At 40.8% G+C, this 25,030-nt stretch overlaps 1 protein-coding gene across 5 annotated transcripts in view; it reads right to left on the bottom strand.

Annotated features, from left to right (window-relative positions):
* The window catches only part of SEPTIN9 (septin 9), a 335,206-nt gene that overhangs the window by 24,215 nt on the left and 285,961 nt on the right, over positions 1 to 25,030 (bottom strand). For all 5 annotated transcript variants that reach the window (XM_072645129.1, XM_072645132.1, XM_072645131.1 and 2 more), the window contains one exon: positions 1,606 to 1,797. In XM_072645129.1, the coding sequence (XP_072501230.1) occupies positions 1,606 to 1,797 (192 nt within the window). The remainder of the gene's footprint in view (positions 1 to 1,605; positions 1,798 to 25,030) is intronic.

Raw genomic sequence — 25,030 nt, 5'->3', positions numbered from 1 at the left:
TGGGAGTGGGGTAATAGTTCTAGATATAATAATGGTCCATTTCCAGCAGTTTATTGGGTTCTCTAGGATTTTTCTGGTTTCTATTCATGGTTTGGGATTTGTTGATTTTTCAGTCTATGACAGATACCAAGCTTTTGATGTAGAATTCCAGGTACCAGATCATATCTTACTAGATACATGGTAGGTGCCAAATTTTTGCAGCCTGCACTGACATGTTGAAGATTCTTTTGTCTCCTTGTTTTAATCTATGTTGATCTGCGAGCAGGGACATAAACTAAATTGACACCGCAAATCCTATTGTTTTCCACAAACAAATCTACAAGACTCAACCATTTGCCAGATGCTTCTTTGTTGACATTTTGTCTGCTAAATGCAAGTGAATTTCATCTAAGTAGGAACCTTTTGGTTCCCCTCTTGGATCTTAGTTGTTTCAAAGGCTCCATTCAGATGTAAACCACTTTGGATTACAGTAGATGAATCTAATAATGCATATATGTTACCAGTCTTTTCTACTGCTTAGTGAAGTTACATATGCTTGTTCCAAAAGCATTTCTGTAGGTTTTTGACTTATTATGTGGCATAAGAATTTCTATCAACTCCCTTCATTTTGGGTGCAAAGCACTAATCTTCTCTGCCTTAAGAGTGATAGGTTATGTGTTTTGTTCTTATCATGCAAATTTTTGTTTAATATATGTCACAGAACTGTTATGGTATACTTTATGTTTTCTGAAATGTAGGTTAAGACTGGTATTGGGTGGGTGTTAATTGCTTCAAATGTGTTCTTCCCATTCAGCTTTGATTTTAGAATTCTGATATGTTTCTTAATAGCCACAGTCTTCCCTTTGATACCTTAATGTTTAATATATGTTGCCTGGATGAGATCAAGATGGATCAGCTTTATTCACTGGTTCAATGAGACACTTGGATTCAAGCTCAAAGCCTTCAATCTCTGTCTTTCCTTTGGTGTGTTAGGAATATTATATTTATTGAATCCAAAAATCATTAGGTTATCAATGGAGAAAGATTCCATGAGAAGAAAGTGAAATGTGTTGTTGTTTTTTTTCAGTAGAGCCACAGAATCAGTCAACAAGCACCTACTTTGTTTTATTTATTTATTTATCATTTTATTTATTTAGCACCTACTATGGGCTAGGAACTGTGCAAAGCACTGGATGTTATCCATGTACATCAACTGATTACTGAGCTGTTTCAGTTTGACTCTTGTAGTTTTTAAGCCACTTTGAGTTCTATCTAGGAGAAATGACTGATAACGAACGTAAGACTAAACAGAACCATTATGGGCTTAAACAGTCTCTCTGAAAAAATGCCATGTTTTATAACAACTGCTCTCAACATTACTGTGTTGATGACACATCTCAAAGAGAGAACAGATCTCTGTGGATATTAAATACACTAGCATTCTTACCATACTTGGCTCTATTTTGTATATTGTTATTATTTTTTGTTATTATTAACATTATCATATTCTTAGCAACTCAACTAGCTCAAACAAAATTAATCTGGGGGGGAGAGAGAGTGTGTGTGTGTGCGTGTGTGTGCGTGTCTGGAAGAGAGAGATAAGACTAGGGGGAAGGCAAGACGCACCAACCACCATGATGTTGAATTCAAAGCCCTGCTTCATGGCTTTCCGCCTCATCTGCTCCAGGATGGCATCAATTCCCACATAGCCAAAGTCAAGGGTAGCCTTCTCATTCCTCTGGGGCATGGCTTGCTTTAGCCCAGCATCTCTGGAGTTATCTGCCATCATGCTGGTATGGCTGGGAATTGCCTCGGAGGCTGTGGGGAGAAAAGAGACATTAGGGATGAAACTCAGATGCTCACTGATTATGGTCTATAAATACAAGTAAAGCACTATAAGAAATGAAGAATAAGAATTCAGAGGAGAGAGTTACATGAATTCAATATGCAAAATGAAAGCCATCATGTAAGTGGGAGAAGAATAAACAAAAGAATTAAACATTGTGTATTTGTAATGACCAAGTGTGGCCTCAAAGAAGAGATCAGAAAATGTACCTCATTCTCTTTGCAGAGGTGGGGGACTGTGTGTATGAAATAGTACATATACTGTCAGACTCATTTGACGCATCAGTTTTGCTTTTTTCTTCTACTTTCCTTTTCATTCTTTGTTAAAAAAAGATTGACTTGGGTAGAGAAGGGAGAGAGAGGGATACATTCTGAAATGAAATCATTGTATACATCTGGAGCTGTGGTATAAAGTTTAAGATGTGCATTGCCCTGAGATCCTAGATCCAGAGGGCAAAATAGTAAATCCACTATCACTTCCCTAAAGAGATCCCAAATTGAAAGCACTAAGCAATAGTGTTTCCAAATTCCAGGATTATCAGGTCAAGGAGAAAATACTGCCAGCAGCCAACAAGAAACTATCTAAATATCAAGGGACTCTAGTCAGGATCACACAGGACCTTGCAGATTCTACATGAAAAGATCAGAGCGATTGGAATAAGATATTGCATAAGGCAAAGGAGGTTGGACTACAAGCAAGGATTAATTACCAAGCAAAATTAAGCATAATCTTTCAGTCAAGGAGATAGACATTCAATGAAATAAGGGATTTCCAGATCTTCCTTATGAAAAGGCCAGAGCTCATTAGGAAATTTCACTTTCAAATACAAGACTCAAGAGAGGCATAAAAAGATAAAAAGGAAGAGAAAAGAAAAAGAAAAAGTTATTTAATATCTGCAAACTATTTACATCCCTATATGGGCATTATCTCCCTCTAAATGAGTACCTGAAAAGGCCATCCTAAAAAGGCCAAGGTCTCCCCTTGCATCCTGGGCCATCTCCAGTCATCCTGATGCATTGATGAATATCTGGACCCAGATGACTCAGGAGGAGAAAGTGAGGTTGGTGACCTTGCACAGCCCTGCCTCACTCAAAACAAAGTCAACTGCAAGGCATGTCAGAGTTTTTCTGATGTCATGGTCCTCTTCGAAAACAAAGGATGAACACAGTCGAAATGTAATTTCTTTTCAACTTTCCAATTTTCCCAGTAGTCTAATAGTGCTTGCCTTTGGGTTTACAGAACACATTATTTCTGGATCTGTCTTACCTACTTACCTACTCTGTTCTGCCAATCAACTTTTCTTTTTTTAAATCAGTACCAAATTGCTTTTACAATTACTGCTTTATAGTTTGGTGTGAGATCTGGTCATGCTAGGCCCCATTCATTCCTACAAGCTTCCAGTATTTCCCTTGAGATATCAGATCTTTTCCTTGAATTTTGCTGTTATTTACTCTAATGCTACAAAATATGACAATCAGCATGGCATAGTAGATAAAGAACTGGTCTTCAGTCAAGATGATGTGGATTCAAGCCTTGTCTCTGACACACACTGGCTGACTTTAGGCAAGTCAATGAACCACTTAGTGGACCAGGTAACTCTCTAAAACTCTCAGTGGCAGAAAATATATATATGTGTATACACATTTATGTTTATAATAAACACCTCTCATTCCTCACTCTTGTAAGGTATTGACCGGTATTTGTGGAGAATTTCCTTATTAGGAAATATCCATGAAATAACAGGTCCAGCTCCTATCCCCTTTAAAGCACTTCCTCGGTAGTCTGATTGGTAGGTTCTTACTGTTTCTTGCACTGAACAATGCACTAAAATCTAGCATCTCTACTTGCTCTTAGTTGTTCTACATTCGGAGTTATCATTCTTAAATTGCTTTGTTCTCACATGTTCTAGAAGCTGTAAAGGAAAATCATTCTTGTATTCTGGTAGCAATGACCATAAAAGGAAGAAAAGGGGCTATCAATAAAGAAGTTACACGGTCGGTATCATTCTAGTTTTATAAAGGCAAACATAGGCTCAGAGAAACAAAGAGTCAGTCATGTTAAGAAGAGAACTTATTAACAGTAATAGTATTAAAGTAACTAGTAATTTAGGTGCCCAGGGCAAGCAGCACAAAAAACAACCTCCTAAAAAGCAGCTTTATAATTCATGATATGAAAATAATTAAAGAAGTAATTAATTAAAATAAACTTAGTTAAGCAGGACAAGGAAGTAGTGACTGTAGTAGTTAACAAATTAACACTAGCAATATTGTGATCTGGTAGTTTTGTATTTTAATAATTATTCTTTGCTAAGTTTACACAATAGGACAATTCATTTCAGCGTCTGGTTTGTGGTTTCTGTGGCCCTTCTTATTATAGGTGTAAAGATATATTTGCTTCTTAAAATTTAATAACTGCAAGGTCGTAATTCCTCTGGAGAATGTAAATGAATCAATACTGCTGCTACAGGACATACACACACAGACATGCACGCACACACACACACACGCACGCAAATAATTAAGGCCTCCTTCCATCCCTTACCTTTGTTAGGATCTTGGTATGTTAGAAATATATTGTCTCATTCCTGCAGATTCTGAGTTGGCATTCTCATGTAGAATACTGAGAGGAAAAGGAACATCTCCCTCCATAAGCTATCTGATCCTTAATCCAGGAGAACAACCCAGAGTCATCCTCCCAGCATGCATCTTGAATTCCCTGGGAAGATTCATGCTCATATCAATTGGCTAGTATCTTGCTTCTTGCTAACTTTTGCTTTCACTCTGCAAAACTGCTTAGAAAGTATCCTTTTTCTTTTCACAATAATGATATGATAGATGTATCCCTCTGTGCTCAAAGGGCCTCATATCATAAAAAAGACCCTCCACACATTACCCTTGTTAGTTAATTTTGAGTAGAGGGAAACAGTTTTGATCTCACACTCTCCCCTCAGGTGATTACTGTGTTCAAAGATCTGAAAGTGTAGATCTCAAAGAAGAAGCAAAATGGTCACCTGGTTGTCCAATTACCATCCCAGAACACAGGTAAAGGAGGTAATATCTCTAACATGCGTCAGAGATTGGACTTTTTCTGCACAAAAAGGGAATGCTGGGAAACCATCTTATGGACAATCACTCCTCCTCCTACCACCTCATTGCCCTTTCATACACACACACACACACACACACACACATAGTTGGATGAATATTTAGGGGACCACATGATCTCAATTCCCCTTTCCAGGCACCCTCCAAAGGTTTCATGGTTGTATGGAATATCCTTTAATAAATCCTCTTTATTCTCTGTACATGGAAATCTTTTCCTTTTCCATTCTCCAGTGTAGAATGGATTACCACATAATTACTCATTTGCTAGCAAATGAAGGAACTGAAATGGATAGGAGAAATGGATCAAGTTGCCTCATTTTTAAACTCTTGAAAGCCTTCATTCTAGTTGTTATAGTGAATAACCCTCATTTGGCATGTTATCAGGAACAATCCTACCTCCCCTGGCTTGTTGAATACTACTCTCTCTCTGGGCATCACTGTCTACAAAGGAAGTGAAGATTTACCATGTATGAGATTTGAAGGCATAATTTCCACCTCACTACATCTGGTGAGCCTCCACAGATAGATACTCACAGAGTCTCAGTCCATGGGGAAAAAAACCCTGTCTATGTCTCTTCATTCTGTAGGAAAATCCTGATGTCTACTAACCTCAGGAAAGGTAGTAAGAGTCTCTACCTGCTAATTCTAATCACAAAGGCCCTACACAAACAAGAAAGCCACAAGTCAGCAGAAATACTTAGAGGGTAAAGAAGCATCCGCTGGAAAATAAAGACACCCAGGAAGCCACAAGATCCAGAGCTGGGTGAAGAATCTGGTTGTCTCATGTTTAAAGGCAGGTTGCAACAGTCCTTGCTTCCATTAGGACTTACCAAAAAAAAAAAAAGTGGTGGAAGAGAGAGAGGAAGATAGATAGGAAGATAGGTAGACAGACAAACAGGTAATCATTTATTAATATGTGCTAGGCATTGCACTGAGCACTGCGGATATAAACAAAAGCAAGAATGACAACCCCTACCCACAAGGGAACTTGCATCTACTGGTAGAAGACAATACATAAAAGGGAGCCAGGATGGAGGAAGCAGGGGAAAGGCTAGCAGAGAGTCAACTGAGAAATGAAGTGAAGCATGGCGGGAATTCACACTGAAAGAGTAGTCCAGGCAGGCAGCTGGCAAAGAAGAGAAGTCCAGAGAGTCAAGGGGGAAGGTGAATCTATTTTCTAGTGGGCAAATTCCCCACTAATGAGGGAAAAGTGCAAAGGTAAGACAAGAAAACCAGACCTTGGATTAGAAAAAACAGACTGCTGGCAACGACACTCAGAGCTGAAAACTGGTACACAGCTGCAAATATCTTTTGCATGGGTTCCAGGCTCAGATTAACTGCCTATTAGACATTTAGAATTGGATACTTCAAACTTCGTATATCCAAAACAGGATTATCTTTCCCCCCAAAGAATACTCCTCTTTCAAATTTCTTTTCTTCAGTCAAGGGTACCACCATCCTTCCATTCACCCTTGTTTGGAAGATCCATGCCATCCCTGACCCCTCATTTACACTCACCCCATGTATGTCCAAGCTTTTGCCAAGTCCTGCTGATTCTACTCCTATATCTTTTCCATACCATCACCTTCACCCTACTCATAAGGCCTTTATGAAGTACCACTGATAAAATGAATCAAAGAATTACAAAATCACAGTATTTGAGAACTGGGAGTTTAGTGTCCATTTAGTCCAATCCATGCCCAGAAGGAATCTCCACTATAATACATCCTTTAAATGGCCATCTAGCTTTGGTTGGAAGATCTTCAAGGAGAGGGGATTTCTTGGGGCAGCTCATTTCATTTTGGACAGCTCTGTCAGGAAGCATCACGTGGCATCTAAGCTGACTTTCCTTCTTTCTAAGTTTTAACTATTGCTCCATCCTCTCGGTCCAAAAAGAATTAAGTCTACCTTGCCCTTCACATGATGGGGGTTGCTATTCCTTACTGTTCCTCCCCTGAGACTTTTTTCCAGGCTACACATCCCAGATTCTGTCACATGTCCCTCAAATGACACAGTCTCAAGGCCTGTTATCAGTCTAGTTAACCTCCTTTAGATACTCTCCAGTTTATCAAAACCATTCTTAAACTATGGCACTTAGAAGTGATGACAATCCTATTTCCGCTCTACTCTTGCAAGTCAAGTCAAGGTTTGCAAGCTCAGGATCAAATTAGATTCTTTTCACTATTGTATAACATATTTGTTTTCGAAGAAGACCATGACATCAGAGAAATGATGACATGACTTGCACTTGACTTTGTTTTGAGTGAGAGAGGGCTGTGCAGGTCACCAGCCTCGCTTTCTCCTTCTGAGACATCTGGGTCCAGTAACCAGATATTCATCAGGATGACTGGAGACGGCCCAGGATGCAATGGGAGACCTGGGCCTTCTTAGGCTGAACTTGCAGGTCAATAATACCTTCATATCATTTTTCAGTCAAATTTGTACTTGCAAAGGTGTTTTTATACCCAAGACTTAATATTTAGCCCTACTGAATTTCATTTATTTGACTCAGTCCTTTGTTCTAGCTTGTCAAGATCCCTAGCAATAAAATGAATGAACACAATCTCTTTTTCCTTATTATTCAACATTATTACTGTAATTAAGTAAGGGCAAGTCACTTCACCCTGTTTGCCTCAGTTTCCTCATCTTTAAAATGAGCTGGAAAAGGAAATGGCAAACCACTCTAGTATCTTTGCCAAAAAAGAAAAACACAAAACTCAGATGGGGTCATGAAGAGTCAGACAGGACTGAGATGACTGAACAACAACAAAAAAAGAATTCTGGCAAACAGGGAATGATCCATTTGTGGGGGGTGGGGTGCTTTTCTTGATCCTTCTAACTGCTAATCTGTCTTACACTACTTTGTATTTAATTATTCTGTATTCATTCTTTTCAGATTTATTCAATATATACTTATATGTGTATTTCTTGTTTTCCCCATTAGGATGTAAACTCCATTAAAGAAGGTGCATTCATGCTGTTCCTTTGCCAGGAAATAAATGATCCCTCTTCTCAGACCATAAAGTGTGGGGCCTTGTAAAGCCTAAGCCAAAGCTCTTTTCAGTATTTTTCTTTATGTACCTTTTCTTTACATACCTTGAGGAAGTGAAGGGTTATTTCCAAGAGTGTTTTAAGACCAGTAAGTTTGTGATACTCCATTTAATTTAACAAACAGTAAATGCTTACCCTGTATAAGACCCTATCCTAGATTCTTGTAATACAAAGATTAAAAAAACAACAACTCTTTGGTACCACCTTCAAGGAGCTCGATTTAATGGGAGGGAGTTCTGGCATCAGCCCTACTGTCCTCTTAGCCTCCTCCAAACTCAGCTAAAGACTCAAGATACAGAGTTTTCTGGGTGACCCTGCTTTTACCCCATAAGCTACTCTCCACACCTGGCTCATATTCCTTCTCCCCTTCATCTCCCCTCTCTCAGAATCATCAGATGACTGCTTTGGAGGAACAGTTAGAGTCCTCAAGGGACATCTACTTCAACCCTGTCATTTTACTTCAAGGCTCAGCTGAGGAGTGACTCCCTCTCTGAAGATTTCCCTGAATGCCCCTAATTGCTGGTGCTCTCTCCTTCCTGCAGTTACTCTACTAAATCAGAGTATAGAGATTATAATCTGCCTAGTACAATGTAAACAATGTAAAGGGGGGCAATTTGGGGGTTTTTGTACCTCCAGAATTTAGCACAGTATTTTGCACATTTTTTAAAGAAGTATGGACCTGTGATGTCATTGTAAGGAATTTTCAAACTCCCTCCACCAATGCATATTGCCAACTTCCCTGTAATTTACCTGGTTAATTGCCTTGCTGTGGTCACAACGGTAGTTCATGTAAGAGGTAGGGACTGAACCTAGCTCTCTATCCATGATACTACAGTAGCACTTAAACATTTGCTGTATCAAATTTTATGGGTCCCCCCTTTCCCTTTTCTAACTATACCATGTTCTCATTCCCTTCACAGCCCTTCTGGCTGATGAGCTTTCTTTGCTCTACCCCTGCTGTTAATTCAGGGCCCCACGGTTTCCTTTAGAAAAGCTTAAAGAGAAGAGACCACACAGGATGTTCTGTCACTTTCTTTTCCTGTCTCTTCCCAACCCCCCCCCCCCCAATCCCCCTCAGCATTCGCCCTTGCACCTTAGCGTCTTGGTTGGAGAGTACAAGGGGTGGGTGGTTTTGAGAGGGTGAGGTATGTATTCCACGGGCCCAGTGACCTTTCCCTTTTCCCGGCTTTCTGTTCCCTGCACAATATAGATCACACATGTTTTAGTCTAGAGATGAGCTGGATGCTTGTCTACCACCTGGGCTCTGGGCTGTGCCGGATGTGGTGGGTTGTTTATCACCACTTAATCAGTTCTCTGGTATGAAAAACAGCTTCCTCAAGAAACTTTGGCACCCCTGGTATTAACCATTGAGCAGTCCTCAGACACAACTTGGGGATTAAGGCATTTTCGCAACCTGACAGTCATTTAAGTTTTAAGATAAAATGGTTTGAGGTTTTTTTGTTTGTTTGTTTTTTAGGGGTTTTTTGCTTCCTAAATTAACTAGAAAGACTGAGGTCTAGAATGGTTGGTGAGAAACCCAGTCCTAAAGCCCCAGGGTCTTGCTCACTTGAGTTACCCCGCTCTCAGACTTGCCTAAAACAGTGTTGGCAAGGATAGGGGATGGCGATTGGACCAGTGATTTCACGGATACCAGAAATTTTGGCCTAAGGAAATTTCCTCTGACAAAGCAGGCCAACACTTTCATTGTAATCTAAAGTTTTAAAGAGTTGCCTGAAGGAGAGCTTAAGTGACTCGTCCCTGGTCACAAAGCCAGTATGTGTTACAAGTGGGACTCAAACCCAGGCCTTTATCCACTTTGCCAAGGCTGTATTGTTGGCAGAAATGGGCGGAGGGGTTGAAAATATGTGGGATAATTGGTTCATCACTTCTATTCAAAAAAAAAATACGGTTAGGTGTAGGCACAAATTTATCTGGATGGGACGATAGGTTGGAGGACAAAACTGATTTCATGACTAGAGGCAAGGTTCAAAAGAATGTAAGTTCATTGAGAGCAGGGACAGTTGCATCTTTATTTCTTTATCCAGAGTGCTTCCTAAATGAACTTAACAGATGCTTAACAAATGAATGTATTTAGACATTCACTAGCTTTGTGACCATAGGCAAAATGCTCTCTTCCAGACTCTTTCCCAAGCCACAAGATTGGAGAAATGGTACCTACCTGGACTGGGCTATTCCAAGGACTAATGTATGTAGAGACCTATGGAAGCCTTTACAGCCCACCACTACCCCCTGTGAAAAAAGAAAGAGAAGGGCACCCAGGCTCTTCATTGTCTCTGTGCCTCCTCAGCCTCAGGGAACCACAAAACCTGTTGGAGAAGGGTTCTCTGACCTGGCTCTGGAAAGTCTTCAGGGATTATGTTTTTGCTCCATTCCCCTCTCCCTCACATCCCCCCTTTCCCCTCCCGCAAATATTATTCCTTGGATTTCTAGCATCTTTAAATAAACAAAGAAAGAAAACTACATCTGGTTTAAGATCATGTGGCTTTTTAGGGGTCTGCTTCCTGAGCCTTTTCTAGGGGCAGTGGTTCAGACCTGACCCACGTGACTGAAAATTGTTTCCATCTGTCAGTGAGTCTGGGAGAGATTTTCCTCATCTGGGCTTGGCCCCTTAGCTCGGGGCTTCATATCTCTCCTCAAATCTCCCTTGATTATGCTTCCCTGTCACCCTTGACCAGACCATGTCAATGGAAAGGCTCAGCCCTCTGAAACTCCCTCACCTTCCTTAAGAAAGGTTGAAACCTAGGGTATTCTGGGGGCCCTTTGGGGAGTGAAGTTGAGGACAGGAAGAGTAAAGACCCATGGTCTCAGCTCCAGCTGGCTCCTTTGATAGCCACCACCGGCCACTTCAGAAACTCAAATCAAACCAAATATCCTGCTCAGAATAGTTTTTGCTTTAGAATAATTATTTAAAAACACACATGAGGAACCTCATTCCTTCCATATTCATTTAGGAAGTTTTGGTTCTTCTATAAAAGTAAACTGATTCTTATCAAATTTAAATTCCACCCCTCTCCCCCCAACATGCATCTCCTACAGGCCAGTACCAAAAAGAAGCCTCTAGTACTAAACAAAACAGATTCCCCTCTGCATGTCAGTCCAGGTCCTGGATGGGTATTGAATTTTGTAATCTACTCTTGGGACCATCAGACAGACCTGGAAAGAAAGGAAGAGGCTTTACCCAATCAGTCCTTAAAGAAGTACTCACTGTCTGTGATGTGGCTGCTTGGCTCTGCAGAATCCAATCAGACACAGAGGGACAGTAAGAATTATCTTTTAGAACAACCGAGACTCCAAGTCCAAATTCCTTCATGTGATGAGGAAAAAGAGGCCAGAAAGGGCACCCAGACACAGAGTGGCAGAGATGGGACTGGAATCCAGGCCTCCTAACCACTACCTTCCCATTTTTACCTGGTCTAACTTTTGTTCTAATAGTTTCCTTTGAGTCTGAAGCTAGATGGTGGAGTAGATAGAGCACTGGGCCTAGAATTCTGTCTTCCTTAGTTCAGATATGGTCTCAGACACTTACTAGCTGTGTGTCTCTGAGAAAGGCACTTCACCCTGTTTGCCTCAGTTTCCTCATCTGTAAAATGAGCTGGAAAAGGAAATGGCAAACCATTCCAGTATTTTTGCAAGAAAATTCCAAATGGGGTCATGGCAAGTTGGACACAACTAAAAAAACAACAGTCTGAAGATAAATCTACAGGAATAATATTTCTACCAATACCATAGATTTTTATCTTTTCAAAAAGAAGTTTTACAGTAGAAGCAGCACTGGAATTGGAGCCTCAGCTCCCCTAAAAAAAAAAAAAAAAAGATACCTGACCTCTTGGACTTCAGTTCCTTTATCTCTAAAATGAGATGATTAGACTCTCTCAGCTCCCTTCTAGCTTCCACACCTCTAGATCTATGAAATTGATAGGGAGATCTCTCTGCCTTCTTTGAAGTGGTATCAAACTGGGCTGATTATTTTTTTTCTGAACTCCTTCCTCTGGCCTCTTCTTTCTTTTTATTCTTTGTCGCAAAGAAGTGGGTAGGGAATCTATATCTTCAGAAATAAAGGTGATTTTGAAACAAAAGATACCATTTTTCTTTCAAAGTTTACGTCAAGAATGGTGGTTCCCATTTCTCTATTCTCAGCCGATGATCCATTGGGATGTGCAAAATGTTCTGTGAGGTCAATAGAGCCCTCTCTCTGACTTTCCTCATCCCATAACATTCAGCCCTTATAATGAGAGGGCCAGAAAAGTGAACCACAGTTACAGGTTTCACTTTCTGAAAAGTCTGGGCTTCTAAGAGGCACAGTGGATTGAATGCTGGGTTAGGAATGCTAGAAGACCTGAGTTCAAATCCAGCTTTAGTTACTTACTATCCGTGTGATACTGGGCATGTCATTTAACCTCAGTCTACGTTAGTTTCCTCAACTGTAAAGTGAGAATAATACAATAATACCTATTTCCCAGGACTGTTGTAAGGGTGAAATGAGATATTTGTAAAGGGTGCCTGGCACAAAGTCACTTAATAAAATCCCCCTTTGCACTTAGACTGAATGACTAGCAATTTTACATGCACACATACACACACGCACACACACATGCACTCTTATTTGCTAAAAGCACCGTACACAATTCCAAATGAATAAGGGTACAACAGTATAGGGGAAAGAGCAAGGACTTCTGACAAGTCAGAGAACCTGGGTAGTTTAAATGTTCAATTTGCAGATATTTAGCTGGGTGACCCATTGTTTCTCTAAGTCTTAATTTCCTTATTCATAAAATAAGGACTGTTGATTGCTAAGATCCCATCTGGTTCTAAACTCCATGCGTAAGCACTGGTCTGAATAGGGTCTTGTGATTCTTTCTTTAACAATGATGCAGCTATTCACACCATTTATACCCTACTCCTCCACCTCCAACATGGGGGACGCTGGGATACGGTCACTTAATTAAGCATCTCATACATGCAATGTTTGGGATAAAAAAGATATTCAGTTCAGCCCTCAGGGAACCTCCAGCCTAATAAGAGAAAAAGGAGGAAACAGGAAATATTAAGAACATTTTTAAGTTCTAAGCTGGAGCAAAGGAAATTTAGGAGGGATCTCCTCATGCCTTCCTTGGAATAGGGCTCTCATAAAACTTCACTAATCAGAGAAGACGTAACCGTCCCTCAGTCCTAACATACAGACAGACAGAGACATAGACATACACACAAACACACACACGCACACACAAATTCACAGACATACAGATACACACAGACTAGACTGGATAGGCAGATACACAGATATACACACACAAATAGATGAGGGGCTCACATACAGACAAAGAAAGATACACAAATAGACACAGACACATATACCCCTGTGATGTTACTGATCACAGATTTCCATCTTTAGTAGGCTTAGGTAGAATTCAGTTAACTAAGCTGCTTTTTTTCAGTAATGTTCATCATACGTCTTCCTGCTTTCAGGCTGAGTATGTAAGTACACAATTCCTGTCTGTGCATTCTATGCTGCAAACTGTCCTCTTACCTATACTCTGTAGGTGATGCTCCATCTCCTGCCTCCAGGGCCTTTGAACAGGTTTTTTCCCAGACCTGGAGAGATTTTCCTCAACACTTCTGATTTTTTGAATCACTAGCCCATTCAGGACTCATCTCATATGCCCCATTTCCTAGCAGGTCATTCCTTATTCTCCCACTTTGTTAATGGTTTCCTGAAGTCATTTAAAATCACTTTGTATTTACTTCTGCACGGATGTATAGTATACCCCAATGGAATGCAAATTCCTTGCTAGCAAAGACCATTTTACTTTTGTCAATGTATTCCTAGCATCTCACACAGCAGAACTGTTCAATTTCCCCTATGATCTTGTAGTAAGAATACTCTCCACAGACCCCTATGGGGCCCAAAGACATTTGGGGACTTTTGCACAAAGTGACAAATTCTTTTCCCCACCCTAGGCCTGCCCATGCAATTCTTTCCAAGCATGATTAAATTAGAACACATTCTACTGCTTGTGGGATCACAGTCTCATGGGAAGCAAATGTACATCTGGCTCTATGACATCTCAAGAAAGGGGCCAGCTGTTGGATAAGCTGGCTTGGCAGACTTTGAGGGGAGCAAGCTCACACTTAGGCACAGTTCCTGGCTTCAAGAGAGGAAGTTTTTTTGGACAAAGATTTCTGAGTTTTGCCTTTGAAATCAACATAAGGGACTACTGCCAAGCCCCCACTAGATCATAAACATCTAATTTAGTTCAACCCACTCCTCTTATATAAGAGGAAACAAGCTTCAAGAAGGGGAAAGACTTGACCAAGTCAAACATATAACAAGTAACAGAGCCAAACCTTGAACCCAGGGCCTCTGACACAATATCCAGGGTTCTTTTCCCCTTTCCTTTTTCTCTCTCTGATTTCCTGAACTTTAAAAAATTAAACCTGATGTCCTCATTAATCTTTATTCATTTGGCAACCATGGAAAGCTGTCGAAGGAGACTAAGCCACTAATTTCCCACTGCTGGTCCTTCTCCAAGCAAGGGAGAGCAGTAACAGAGGAGCTGCTCCAGGAGGTAAAATGCAGGGGGTTCTGACAGTTCTTGAAGTCCTTCAGCAACAGAGAAATAGCTAAGTTTAGCAGTTAGTAGGCAATAGTAACTGATTTAAACAGGAATGCATCACACAGCCAACATTCTCCTTTTAACAGCTGCATCTCAGGTAAGTATCTGCTCTATCCAGCCCTGTCATACCCCTCCTTCACAACTAAAGGAAAGGTCTGCTTTGTGCAATGACCCTTGCTTGGATACAAAAATTACTCATCATAGCTCTGAAGTTTGGGGCCTGTATGTCATTCAACAAGGGAATAAGACCCTAGCCTTGTCTTTCAGCTGTGTCTACCTTAATAATGTCAAAACAGCAACCATACTCTTAGTCAAAGCTTTCAGTTTCTCTGTTACTTCTCCCCCGTTGAACTACTTTTTTAGTAACTCAAGAACTAGAACTCTTACAGGAAATTATTGTCAGCAAAATTCAAATCCACTCTGTGCCCCATCTGTACAAGACATTGTACAAAGCACATGCCTTTTGTCTTCTGGTAACTTGTAATTGGTGAGAGGATGCATGTAGTGCAGAGAGTGTACTGACAGTGTAGTAATATGAAGTCGAGTTTTGAGTCTTGGCTCTGCCGTTAACCACCTGGGTGACCTTGAAAAGGTCACTAATATTCTTCTGAACTTCGTCTATAAAATGGGAATTGTGAGATGTGATTTGTCTTATTTCATAGGATTATTGTGAGGATCAAATAACATAACATGAAAGTGCTTGGCAAATTATAAAGCACTAATACAAATTTAACGCACCATTGTATGTTCGTCCTTTGTTGCCAAAGAAGACCATGCCATCACAGAAATGATGACATGACTTGCACTTGCTTTTCTTTTGAGTGAGGGAGGGCTGTGCAGGTCACCAGCCTCACTTCTCCAGAGCCATCTGAGTCCAGTGACCAGATATTCATTAGGATGACTGGAGATGGTCCAGGATGAGTCAATTGGGGTTAAGTGACTTGCCCAATTTCACACAGCTAGTGAGTGTCAAGTGTCTGAGGTGAGATTTGAACTCAGGTCCTCCTAACTCCTGCACTGGTGCTCTCTCCACTGCATCACCTAGCTGCCCCTAATGTACCATTATCATTAAGGTAGAGGCAGCTAAATGGTGTAGTGGATAGAGCACTAGGCCTGGAGTCAGGAAGACCTGAGTTCAAATCTGACCTCAGACACTTACTAGCTATGTGACCCTGGGCAAGTCACTTAACCCTGCTTGCCTCAGTTTCCTCATCTGTAAAATGAGCTGGAGAAGGAAACAGCAAACCACTCTTTGCCAAAACCCCAAAGGGCATCATAAAGAGTCAGACTGGTCATTAAGATGAAAAATGTTCGTGCAGATGGAACTAAAGAAGGAAGTTGAGCACTCTAAGGAGACAAAACAACATCTTGACCTGGTCTGTTAATGTAGCTAATCTCGGGGGAAGCTGATATGGTTCAGGAAGGTGGAAAATGTACTGGGTGATCAATGTCTATTGACCTAAGTAAGGCTGGGTGAATCAGTTGATTAAGCTACTTTATTAGGCACTTACTATGTGCTAGGCAGTCTGCTAAGTCTGGGGGTACAAAGAAAAAAGTGAACAGGCCCTTTCCTTGAGGGACTTACAGTGTAACAAAGAGATAAAAGCCAAATATTTTCAAAAGAAAAACAGGTTATTTTGAGAGGGGGAGCATGAGCCACTGGAGAAGTCAGGAAAGCTTCAATGCAGAAGGTGGCATTTGAGCTGAGTCCTGAAAGAAAGCAGGGACTCTCAGAGGAGAACACAGAAAACTCCATGATAGGCATGGGGGAGAGCCAGTACAAAGGAAGGGGGTTCCCTGTGTGAGGAGGCCAGGAGAACTGGTTGACAGTAAGGGGAAGGTTGTAAAACATAAGGAAACTGGAAATAAAGGAAAGGGGCCAGGTCATTAAAAGCTTTAAATACCTATCTGAGGGCGTAATCAGATGCTAGTACTGGAATTATTTAAGTGTTCAAACAAAGAAAGGACTGTCAGGCTGTATTAGCAGATCTTCTCCATTTCTATTTTCCATTTCCAGTTTGAACTTCCACATGTATCCCCTGGCTCACTGATCATGATAGGGGAGTCAGAATACTCCTTGCTCCCACTGGCCTCTCCCAGATTCTCCCTTTACCGTCATCATTCAGCAACCTCTCCTTTGAGGCTTACTTTCTAATTTATTGCCCAATCAAGATTCTGGTAGCTGTCATCTATGGACTCCCCAAGACATTCTTCCTTCCTCAAATTCAGCACCTTGCTCACACAATGTCTTTCTTTCCACCCTGACTCCTACCCTAATATTAGGGGACTTTAGCATAAATATTGCTAATCTATCAAATACTCCAACTTCCCAGTTACTCAGTCTACTCAATTCCCATGACCTCTTCCACTCCACCAAAGTTGCATAGAGATGGTTCTACCCTTGATCATGCTTCTCCCTCACCTCCAAATAAGTGTTACATTCATTTTTCCCTCTGTCTTAGGACCCTAAGTTGTTCTTCATCTCCTTCTGCTTGGTCTCCTCTCCTCTATAGCCCACTTCTAATCTTTACCTCTCAGTTCTTCTCTAGGTCATTACTCTAGCACTGGCTATATTCTCCTCCCTTCTCTATTTCAATCCCTTTGTGAAGCAGTCCAAATCTCCACTATTCTCTACACTCTAGTTCTTTGCCCCTTTGTTGTTGTTTTTTTTTCTAAATATGCCTTGCAAATCCTAACCCTGGATTACTCCCACAGCAGCCTTCCCTCCTAGAGAAAAACACGAAACCAACTTGACTGTTTCATTATAAATTTATTCTCAAATGGGTTTTGATTTCATCAGGGATATCTTTTACACCTCTCTGATTGATTCACTATCTCACCTATGACTGCAGTTATTCCAAACCTTTTCAACCCTTCTCAAGCCTCCCATGGCACCCCTAACCCCACTCTATCAACAGGGGACCTTGACTCATACTTTCCTGAAAAAACTGAGGCTATTTGAGGAGCATTCCTCCTCCTTGCTCACATCACAACACTGTCTTCCCCCACTGTTTTCTGCTTCACCTCAGTCTCACACAAAGAGGCATCCCTTCTCCTTGCCAAGGAAAACCTCCCTACAAACAGCTTTGAACCCATTCCAAGAGTACCTTGCCTATCATCCCCAGTCTTTCACTGAACCTCTCAACTTGCTGACTGCTTCCCTGGTGCCTACAAATATGCCTATGTTGCCACCACCACCATCACTCACATCCTTAAAAATCTCTCTTTATCTGACCTAGCTACTAGTTTTCATCCTACACTTTCTTCCCCTTCCTGGCTACTAATTTTTAAATGCTCTGTAACCTGGCTTTTGACCTCATCGTTCAACTGAAACTGTTCCCTCCAAAGTTACCAATGATCTTTTAGTTGCCATATCCAATAGCCTTTTCTCAATCCCCATCCATCAGGATATCTTTCCAGACCCCTCCTGAAGACCTCTAGTGAGAGAAGACTTCTGGATGGTTTTAATCTGAAGTTTTTCCTTATATCAAACCTAATTTTTCCAATTTGCAATGTTCAAGAGGCAAGTGACTGAGGTCAAATGTTTCCTGGACTATCCCAAATATTTAAGAAGCTACTGACCCCACTAAGTATGTCTGATACCAACCCTACAGAATCTCAAGTCACAAATGTCATAGCTAAAGGGGACCTAAGAGAGAATCTTTAAGGTAAACTTTTTGGGGCCAGGGTCTATTTACCGATGTGTGTGTGTATCTGACACTTTGTACATAATAGATGCTTAATGGTTGTTGAATGAAATGTAGTTCAACCTGTACCTAAACATGATTACCCATTTTTCACTTGAAGACCTTCATTGACTGGAAACTTACCACCTTCTGAGACAATTTATTCTTCTCTTGGACAGTTTTAATTATTACAAAGTTTTCCCAGACACACCCTTCCTCCCCATATGTCCTGTGACAAGAGAAGACAAGCTATATCCCAAAACTAACCTCACTCCCTCAGTGACTTTCTCCCTTTCACTCTCCTACTCTAATAGACTGACTCCTCAGCTTCCCCTAGCAAAAATGCATGGCAGATAAGGGACTTGAAGCCAGTTCAACTCAAACTCTACAGTCTCTGCAGTCCTCTGCAGGACTCCGGAGTTGTTGTACAGTCTTAACAGCTCTGGGACCACCAGGAAGCCAGTACTTTGGGCCAAGAGGCACCCTGAGTGGACGTTAAACTCTAGAGCAACAATAAAGCTGTTTGTCAAACCAGACCAAGGGATCTCTAAGGCCACTTCTGGGGCATTCAGATCCCAAAAGTTCTGATGCTAATTATCTGAATGGTTACTAGACGTGAAATGATGTGAGAGGAGGGGCAGATCCCTATGATTCCAATCCCTTGGACATATCGTCCCTCCAAATCAAGTTACTGCTGACATCTCCCTATTGAGAGCTGCGTAGAAACACCAAAGTCTTCATCAATAACACCTTCCTCATCAATAACAATAGTCTACAGTTACAACAAAAACTTTATGATTTATAGAGTACTTTCCTCATAACTACCCTGATGTAAGTAGTATCAGTATTTTTATTCTCATTTTTAAAATGAGAAAACTGAAGATCAGAAACTTTAATTGCGTTAAGCACAGCCAGTGAAATTTGAGACCCAAACTTAGCAAGGTCCTCTAATTTCAAGTCATGAATCACAAAATCATAGCTCTAGAACTGAAAGAAGCTCCAGAGACCATCTAGTAAAATCCTTTCCTCATATACAAGAGGAAACTGAGGTCCAGAAAGGTTGGGCTTATTTAAAGTCACACAAGCAGAGTAAGAATTTGAACCCAGGTCCTCTGACTAGAGCCAGTGTGCCCTTTCCACTGTACCTTGTAAACACATCAATAATACATGTTTCAATAGAAGAGTATGATGGGGGTTTGTTCATATCCAGTACTTGGAGTTCAAGATTGGAATCACAAGACCATACGTGGACTGATGGCACAGCCAGTGTGGAATGATGAATCAAGTCAGGAAAACCTGGGTATGAACTATCTTAGATACTTTCTCAACAATAAATATTAAGTGCCTACTATCTTAGAAGTTTGATAAATATTAAGTGTCTAGGATGTGTCTAAAGACTAGGAAAGCAAAAAGAAGCAAAGAAACTGAGGATCTAATAGGGGAGAAAAATTTTGGATTGGCTGGGAATCAAATCCAAATCAACTGCTTGGAAGGTAGCTATGCTAACCACTATGCCACCAATGTTTCACATGTGATCAGAACACACTAGCTGTATGACTCTGAACAAGTCACCTAATCTTTCTTGACCTTGTCTCCTCAGGTATAAAATATGGGAACTGGACTAGATAACCTCTGATATCTCACCTCTAAATCAATGATTTTGTGTGTGTGTGTGTGTGTGTGTGTGTGTGTGTGTGTGTTGGAGGGTGGGGGAGTGGGGTAGAAGGAAAAAGGAGCAAAGAGTGATATGGAAGGGGTTAAGTTGCATCATTAAGTAAACCAAGTCCAGATTCTGGCTGCAGCCACCAACCATGGAGAAAAGCAGAGGGGAAGAACTGCTGAAGTTGGAGGAGACCCATTGCCTTCATCACAATCCACTGATAGCTACTTTAGAAGGTTTTCCAGCACTGCTTTGAACCCAAAGAGTAAATCCAGCCAAACTTGTTTATTCCACAGCTATACAAGGTTTCTGACAGATTATTACCACATTTCATGACTTAATATTGCTCTAGCCCAGATCAAGGGGCATTAGCATTTTAATCTCCTTAATCTTTGGGAGAATGACAGCCACTGTCAAACATGGCACTTTCTTCTAACCAGCTGGCTAGGCTCATCATTAGAGGTGGGTGAATTCTGGATCTCTTCTCAGGGAAGTCCTAACACTTTAATAGGGCAAGGGGGCCTAGCTTTGAGAGACAAGTCAAAGTCTCCCCTGGAGACACAAGCTGAAAGGGGCCCAATTTTCCTTCTGTGTAACTACAACAGATGGAGTCTGGAACATTAAGTATTACTTGAGGCAGAGGATCCAACCTAATCATTCAACGTAAATTGCTCTCTTGATAGATGCCCTATCTGATGGTCTTTCCTCAGATCTTATCCTTCTTGACTCAATCTGTTACAACTGACATTGTGGACCCCCTTGTCTTCCTATATATTCCTTCTCTTTGGGTATTCTCTCCTGGTTCTCCTCCCGCCTACCTGATGCCTCATTTGCTATCTCATCATCCAAATAAAGCCCTCACATGTGGGTATTCTCCAAGGTTCTTCCTTAGGCCCAAGACCTCATCAGCTCCCATGGATTTAACTATCAGCTCTGTGCAAATGATCTCGTATCTATACATCCAACCACAGTCTATCTCCTGAGCTCCAGTCCTACATCTCCAAGTGCCTATTGGGCATTTCAAACTGCATATCCTGGAGACATCTGAAACTCCTTATGTCTAAAATCAAATTCATTATCTTTCTCTGCTAATCTCATCCTTCATTTATTCCTGGGTTCATCATCTCAGTATAATTCTCAACTCTTCACTCTCCCTCACCTTACATATCTAATCTGTGGCCAAATTTTGCCATTTCTACTGTCCCATCTCTCAAATTTGATCACTTCTCTCGACACACACACAACTACCACCTAGGTTCAGGCCCTCATCACTTCTCTTAGAACATTTCTACAACTCTGTCTCAAGTCTCTGTGACCTCTTTTGAAGTTCAGCTTCCTAGCCTTAGGCTAAATTGTAAACATTTGAAGGATTAATTTCCTTTGATATTAGGTGTTGAGATGGGTGGGTTCTCATGCCTTTGGGCACTGACCCTGTGACCCAATCACGAGAACTCACGTGTGGTGTATGTGTGTATGCACATGTGTGTGTGTGTATGTCTGTGTGTGTGTAAAAACAGGAAGACTGATATCACCTTGGGGGCTTATTCCTGAGAACTCTTGATGTCCCAGAAGAAGACTCTGGGTAGCCATTGTTAAGCCCAGGCCTCCCCCACCCTCCCAGCCCCATGAATGTGAAGCCAAGGAAGGAGATGCACAATGAGCATAGACTGTGAAAGAGATAATGAGCATTGACAGTGGAGCATTGAGAAGGCTAGAGGAGGTGGCAGCAGCAGAGACTCACTGAAGGAGCCTCCCAGTTGTGAAAGTGAATTGAGCTGAATGGCAGAGACCTGCCCATGGGAAGGAGGCTTGGCTTAAGCCCCCTTTAAGAGTTGATATCATGGAGCCTCCAGGATTTAAAAGTGAATTGAGATGGCTGTGCTGGGAAAGCATATAAGCCTGCTGTCAGGCAGAAGCCAGGAGAGCTTTATATGGAGCAGTCCCTTCCCCTGTGGGCTGAGACAAGCTGCAGGAGTGAGAGAGCTGCCTGCATCAGGATTCAAGCAGGAGCCCAGAGCAGCCAGCCCACAGACCTGGAGGAGGAACTATTGGAAGTCAGCCTCCAGCAAGATAAAAGAGGACTTAACTTGGACACTATGTTTGGACTAAGAGGACTGTAACTTACTGTGACCTAGGGGTGGATGGTGTGTTATTTTCTGCTACGCCTTAAGGATGTGTTGTGTCAGGGAAGACCCTGGCATGGGACCCCCTAATTGTATAAACAAATACTTTAGGGAAAGCTATAATATATACTGAAAGCACTGAAATATGCTGTGTGCCACATTACGTACTGATTGTTTCGGGATATACTGGATGATATGTTTTGTTTAAAGTCACGTGGCCACCCTGGTAATAAGTTGTTATGTTGTAAATGCTTTAGTTTCTTGAATAAGGTTTGGTTTTGAATAAAGAGAGTACTTATTATACCTTCAGATTAAAATATTCACAGCAGTGGCCCTCAAGTGTGCTGTGTTCATTGGTGCTACAATCTCTCCTCTTCCTGTGCATCCTACACACTGCTAACAAAATAACTTTCCTTAAGCATAGATCTGATTACGTGACTCCCCTCCTTGATCAACTCCAGTGGCTTTCCATATGCCCCTTGGACAAAACAGAAACTCCTTTGCTTAGCTTTAAAAGTCTATCACAACCTATCTTTCCAGCCTCATTATGCATTACTCCTCTCCCCCAGCCTAGCCAAATTAGACTTCTCAGTTATTAATACATGTACCTGTTGTCTCTTCCTTTAGAAGGTGAACTCCTTGTAGGTAGGGATTAGTTGATTTTTTGTACTTGCATCCTCAGCACGTGGCACAAATTATTTAGTAACGCTTGCTGATTAGTTTTAGGTCAATGATTCTCCAAAGTATGCTGTTCAGAGATGCTTTAAAGGGGGGCCAAAATCAATTTCATAAAGAGTTGTTATTGTCCAATCATTTCAGGCATGTCCAACTCTTCATGACCCCAGTTGGGGTTTTCTTGGCAAGATATTGGAGTGGTTTGCCATTTCCTTCTCCAGCTCATTTTACAAGTGAGGAAACTAAGGCACACAGGGTTAAGTGACTTGCCTAGGGTCACACAGTAAGTGTCTGAGGCCAAATCTGAACCCAAGAAGAGGAGTCTTCCTGATTCCAGGCCCGGCCTTCTCTTCACTGCCTTATCTAACTGCCCCTTCACAATAATACTGAGACATTTTTTGCCTTTTTCTCTCTCATTCTCTCATACAGTGGAGTTTTTAGAGGTTACGTGACCTGTGAATTTAAGAGCAAACATGAAGAATGAGTTAATATCCAGTCTGCAGAATTGTAATTTTGCCTTAAAACAGATGAAGCTACAGATATGGCTAGATTTGCCATTTTGCTTGTAATAATTTGTTATTAGCACCAACTAATCATCAAAGAAAATGTTTTATAAGAGTTCTTGACAACAAACTCAAGTGGTGCATAATTCTATTTCAATATTAAATAAACTGCTTGCAAAAATAGGAAAAGAAAGGATCCTACCAAATTCCTTCTATGATACAAAAATGGTCCTGATAAACCCTAAATCAGACGGAAACCAAACTGAAAGCAACCTATAGATGAATATACCTCGTGAATAGCAATGCAAAAAATGTAAATAAAATGTGAGCAAACAGCAACATCATGAATATCTCATGGCTTATCCTGGGCTGACATTTGCACTGAAAGTTCACAGGCAATGGTGGCTAAACCTCTGGCACCTTCACCTCCCTAAAGACAATGGCATCAGACTGTATTCGCAGTCACTGAATCAGTTTTAAAAAGAAAAAGGCCAGTTTCACTTAAGAATGTCCTTATAAGAAATATGAGAGTGGCTAGGTGGCACAGTGGATAAAGCACCAGGCTTGGAGTCAGGAAGACTCACTTCCCGAGTTCACACTCACTAGTTGTGTGACCTTGGCCAAGACACTTCACCCAGTTTGCCTCAGTTTCCTCATCTGGAAAGTGAGCTGGAAAAGGAAATGGTAAACCAATCCAGTGTCTGCCAAAAACAAACAAACAAACAAAAAACCCCCAAATGAGGTCAGAAAGAGTCAGACATGACTGAAATGACTAAGAAACACAATCAAATGAGAAATATGCACTTGTGATTCTTTAACTTGACAGCAGGACTAAGCTACGTTTTTCATGGGACATCATTTTTACTTGAAGGAATGATTGTCAAAATATAGTTATTCATAAGGGTACATGGCAGGCGTTTTCTCAAAAATAAACAAAGTGAGTTTGTCACCATATGAAAAATAACTCACAGTATTTGTTGCCACGGATAAAGTTTAAGCTTTTAAGCAGAATTTTGGAAAACTTGTATCCACCACAGTGAGCTTGATAGATTCCGAAAACTTAAAGATTATCGGTGATAATAAAGATTTTTGGATAATAAACAAGGAAATGTGTCAACACGTGGAAGAACTGCATAACTCACTGAAGCAAAATTTTCCAAATGATCAATGCATGATGTTACAAAAATCATCCATAGGTAAAAGACAGACCAACAGATTTTAATGTAACAGAATACAAAAAGCTATTGATATGGTTTCCAATTCCACATATCAACTAACCTTTAAGGAACTACCAATTTGTTAAGCTTTTGGCATTGTATCAAAGAATATTCACCATTATTTGAAAATACTATGAAAGTACTCCCTTTTCCAAGTACATTATCTGTGGAAGAATGGATTTTCTTCATATACTTCAGTCAAAAACAGCCTATCACAACAAACTGAATGCAAAAGCAGATATGAGAATCCAGCTATCTTCTACCAAAACAGACCTTAAAGAGATTTGTAAAAATGGGCAAAACAATGCCCCAATTCATGTACATTTTTTTGTCTTGGAAAATATGGTTATTTTTCATCAAAACATTATGGAGATAGAATAATTGTTATGGGAACAGGAACGAAAAGGAATATAGCTGTTTCAAAGCAGAGCATGGCATCTTTACAAAAATGATCATGTACTCAGGCAAAAACAAACAAAAATACAGAAAAAATATTAAATGTATCTTTTATTGATCACAATGCAATGAAAACTATATTCAATAGTCTTTGA

Source organism: Notamacropus eugenii, chromosome 2 (assembly GCF_028372415.1).
Source record: "Notamacropus eugenii isolate mMacEug1 chromosome 2, mMacEug1.pri_v2, whole genome shotgun sequence".
Lineage (NCBI taxonomy): Eukaryota > Metazoa > Chordata > Mammalia > Diprotodontia > Macropodidae > Notamacropus > Notamacropus eugenii.
This window is presented reverse-complemented; position numbering and strand designations above follow the sequence as displayed.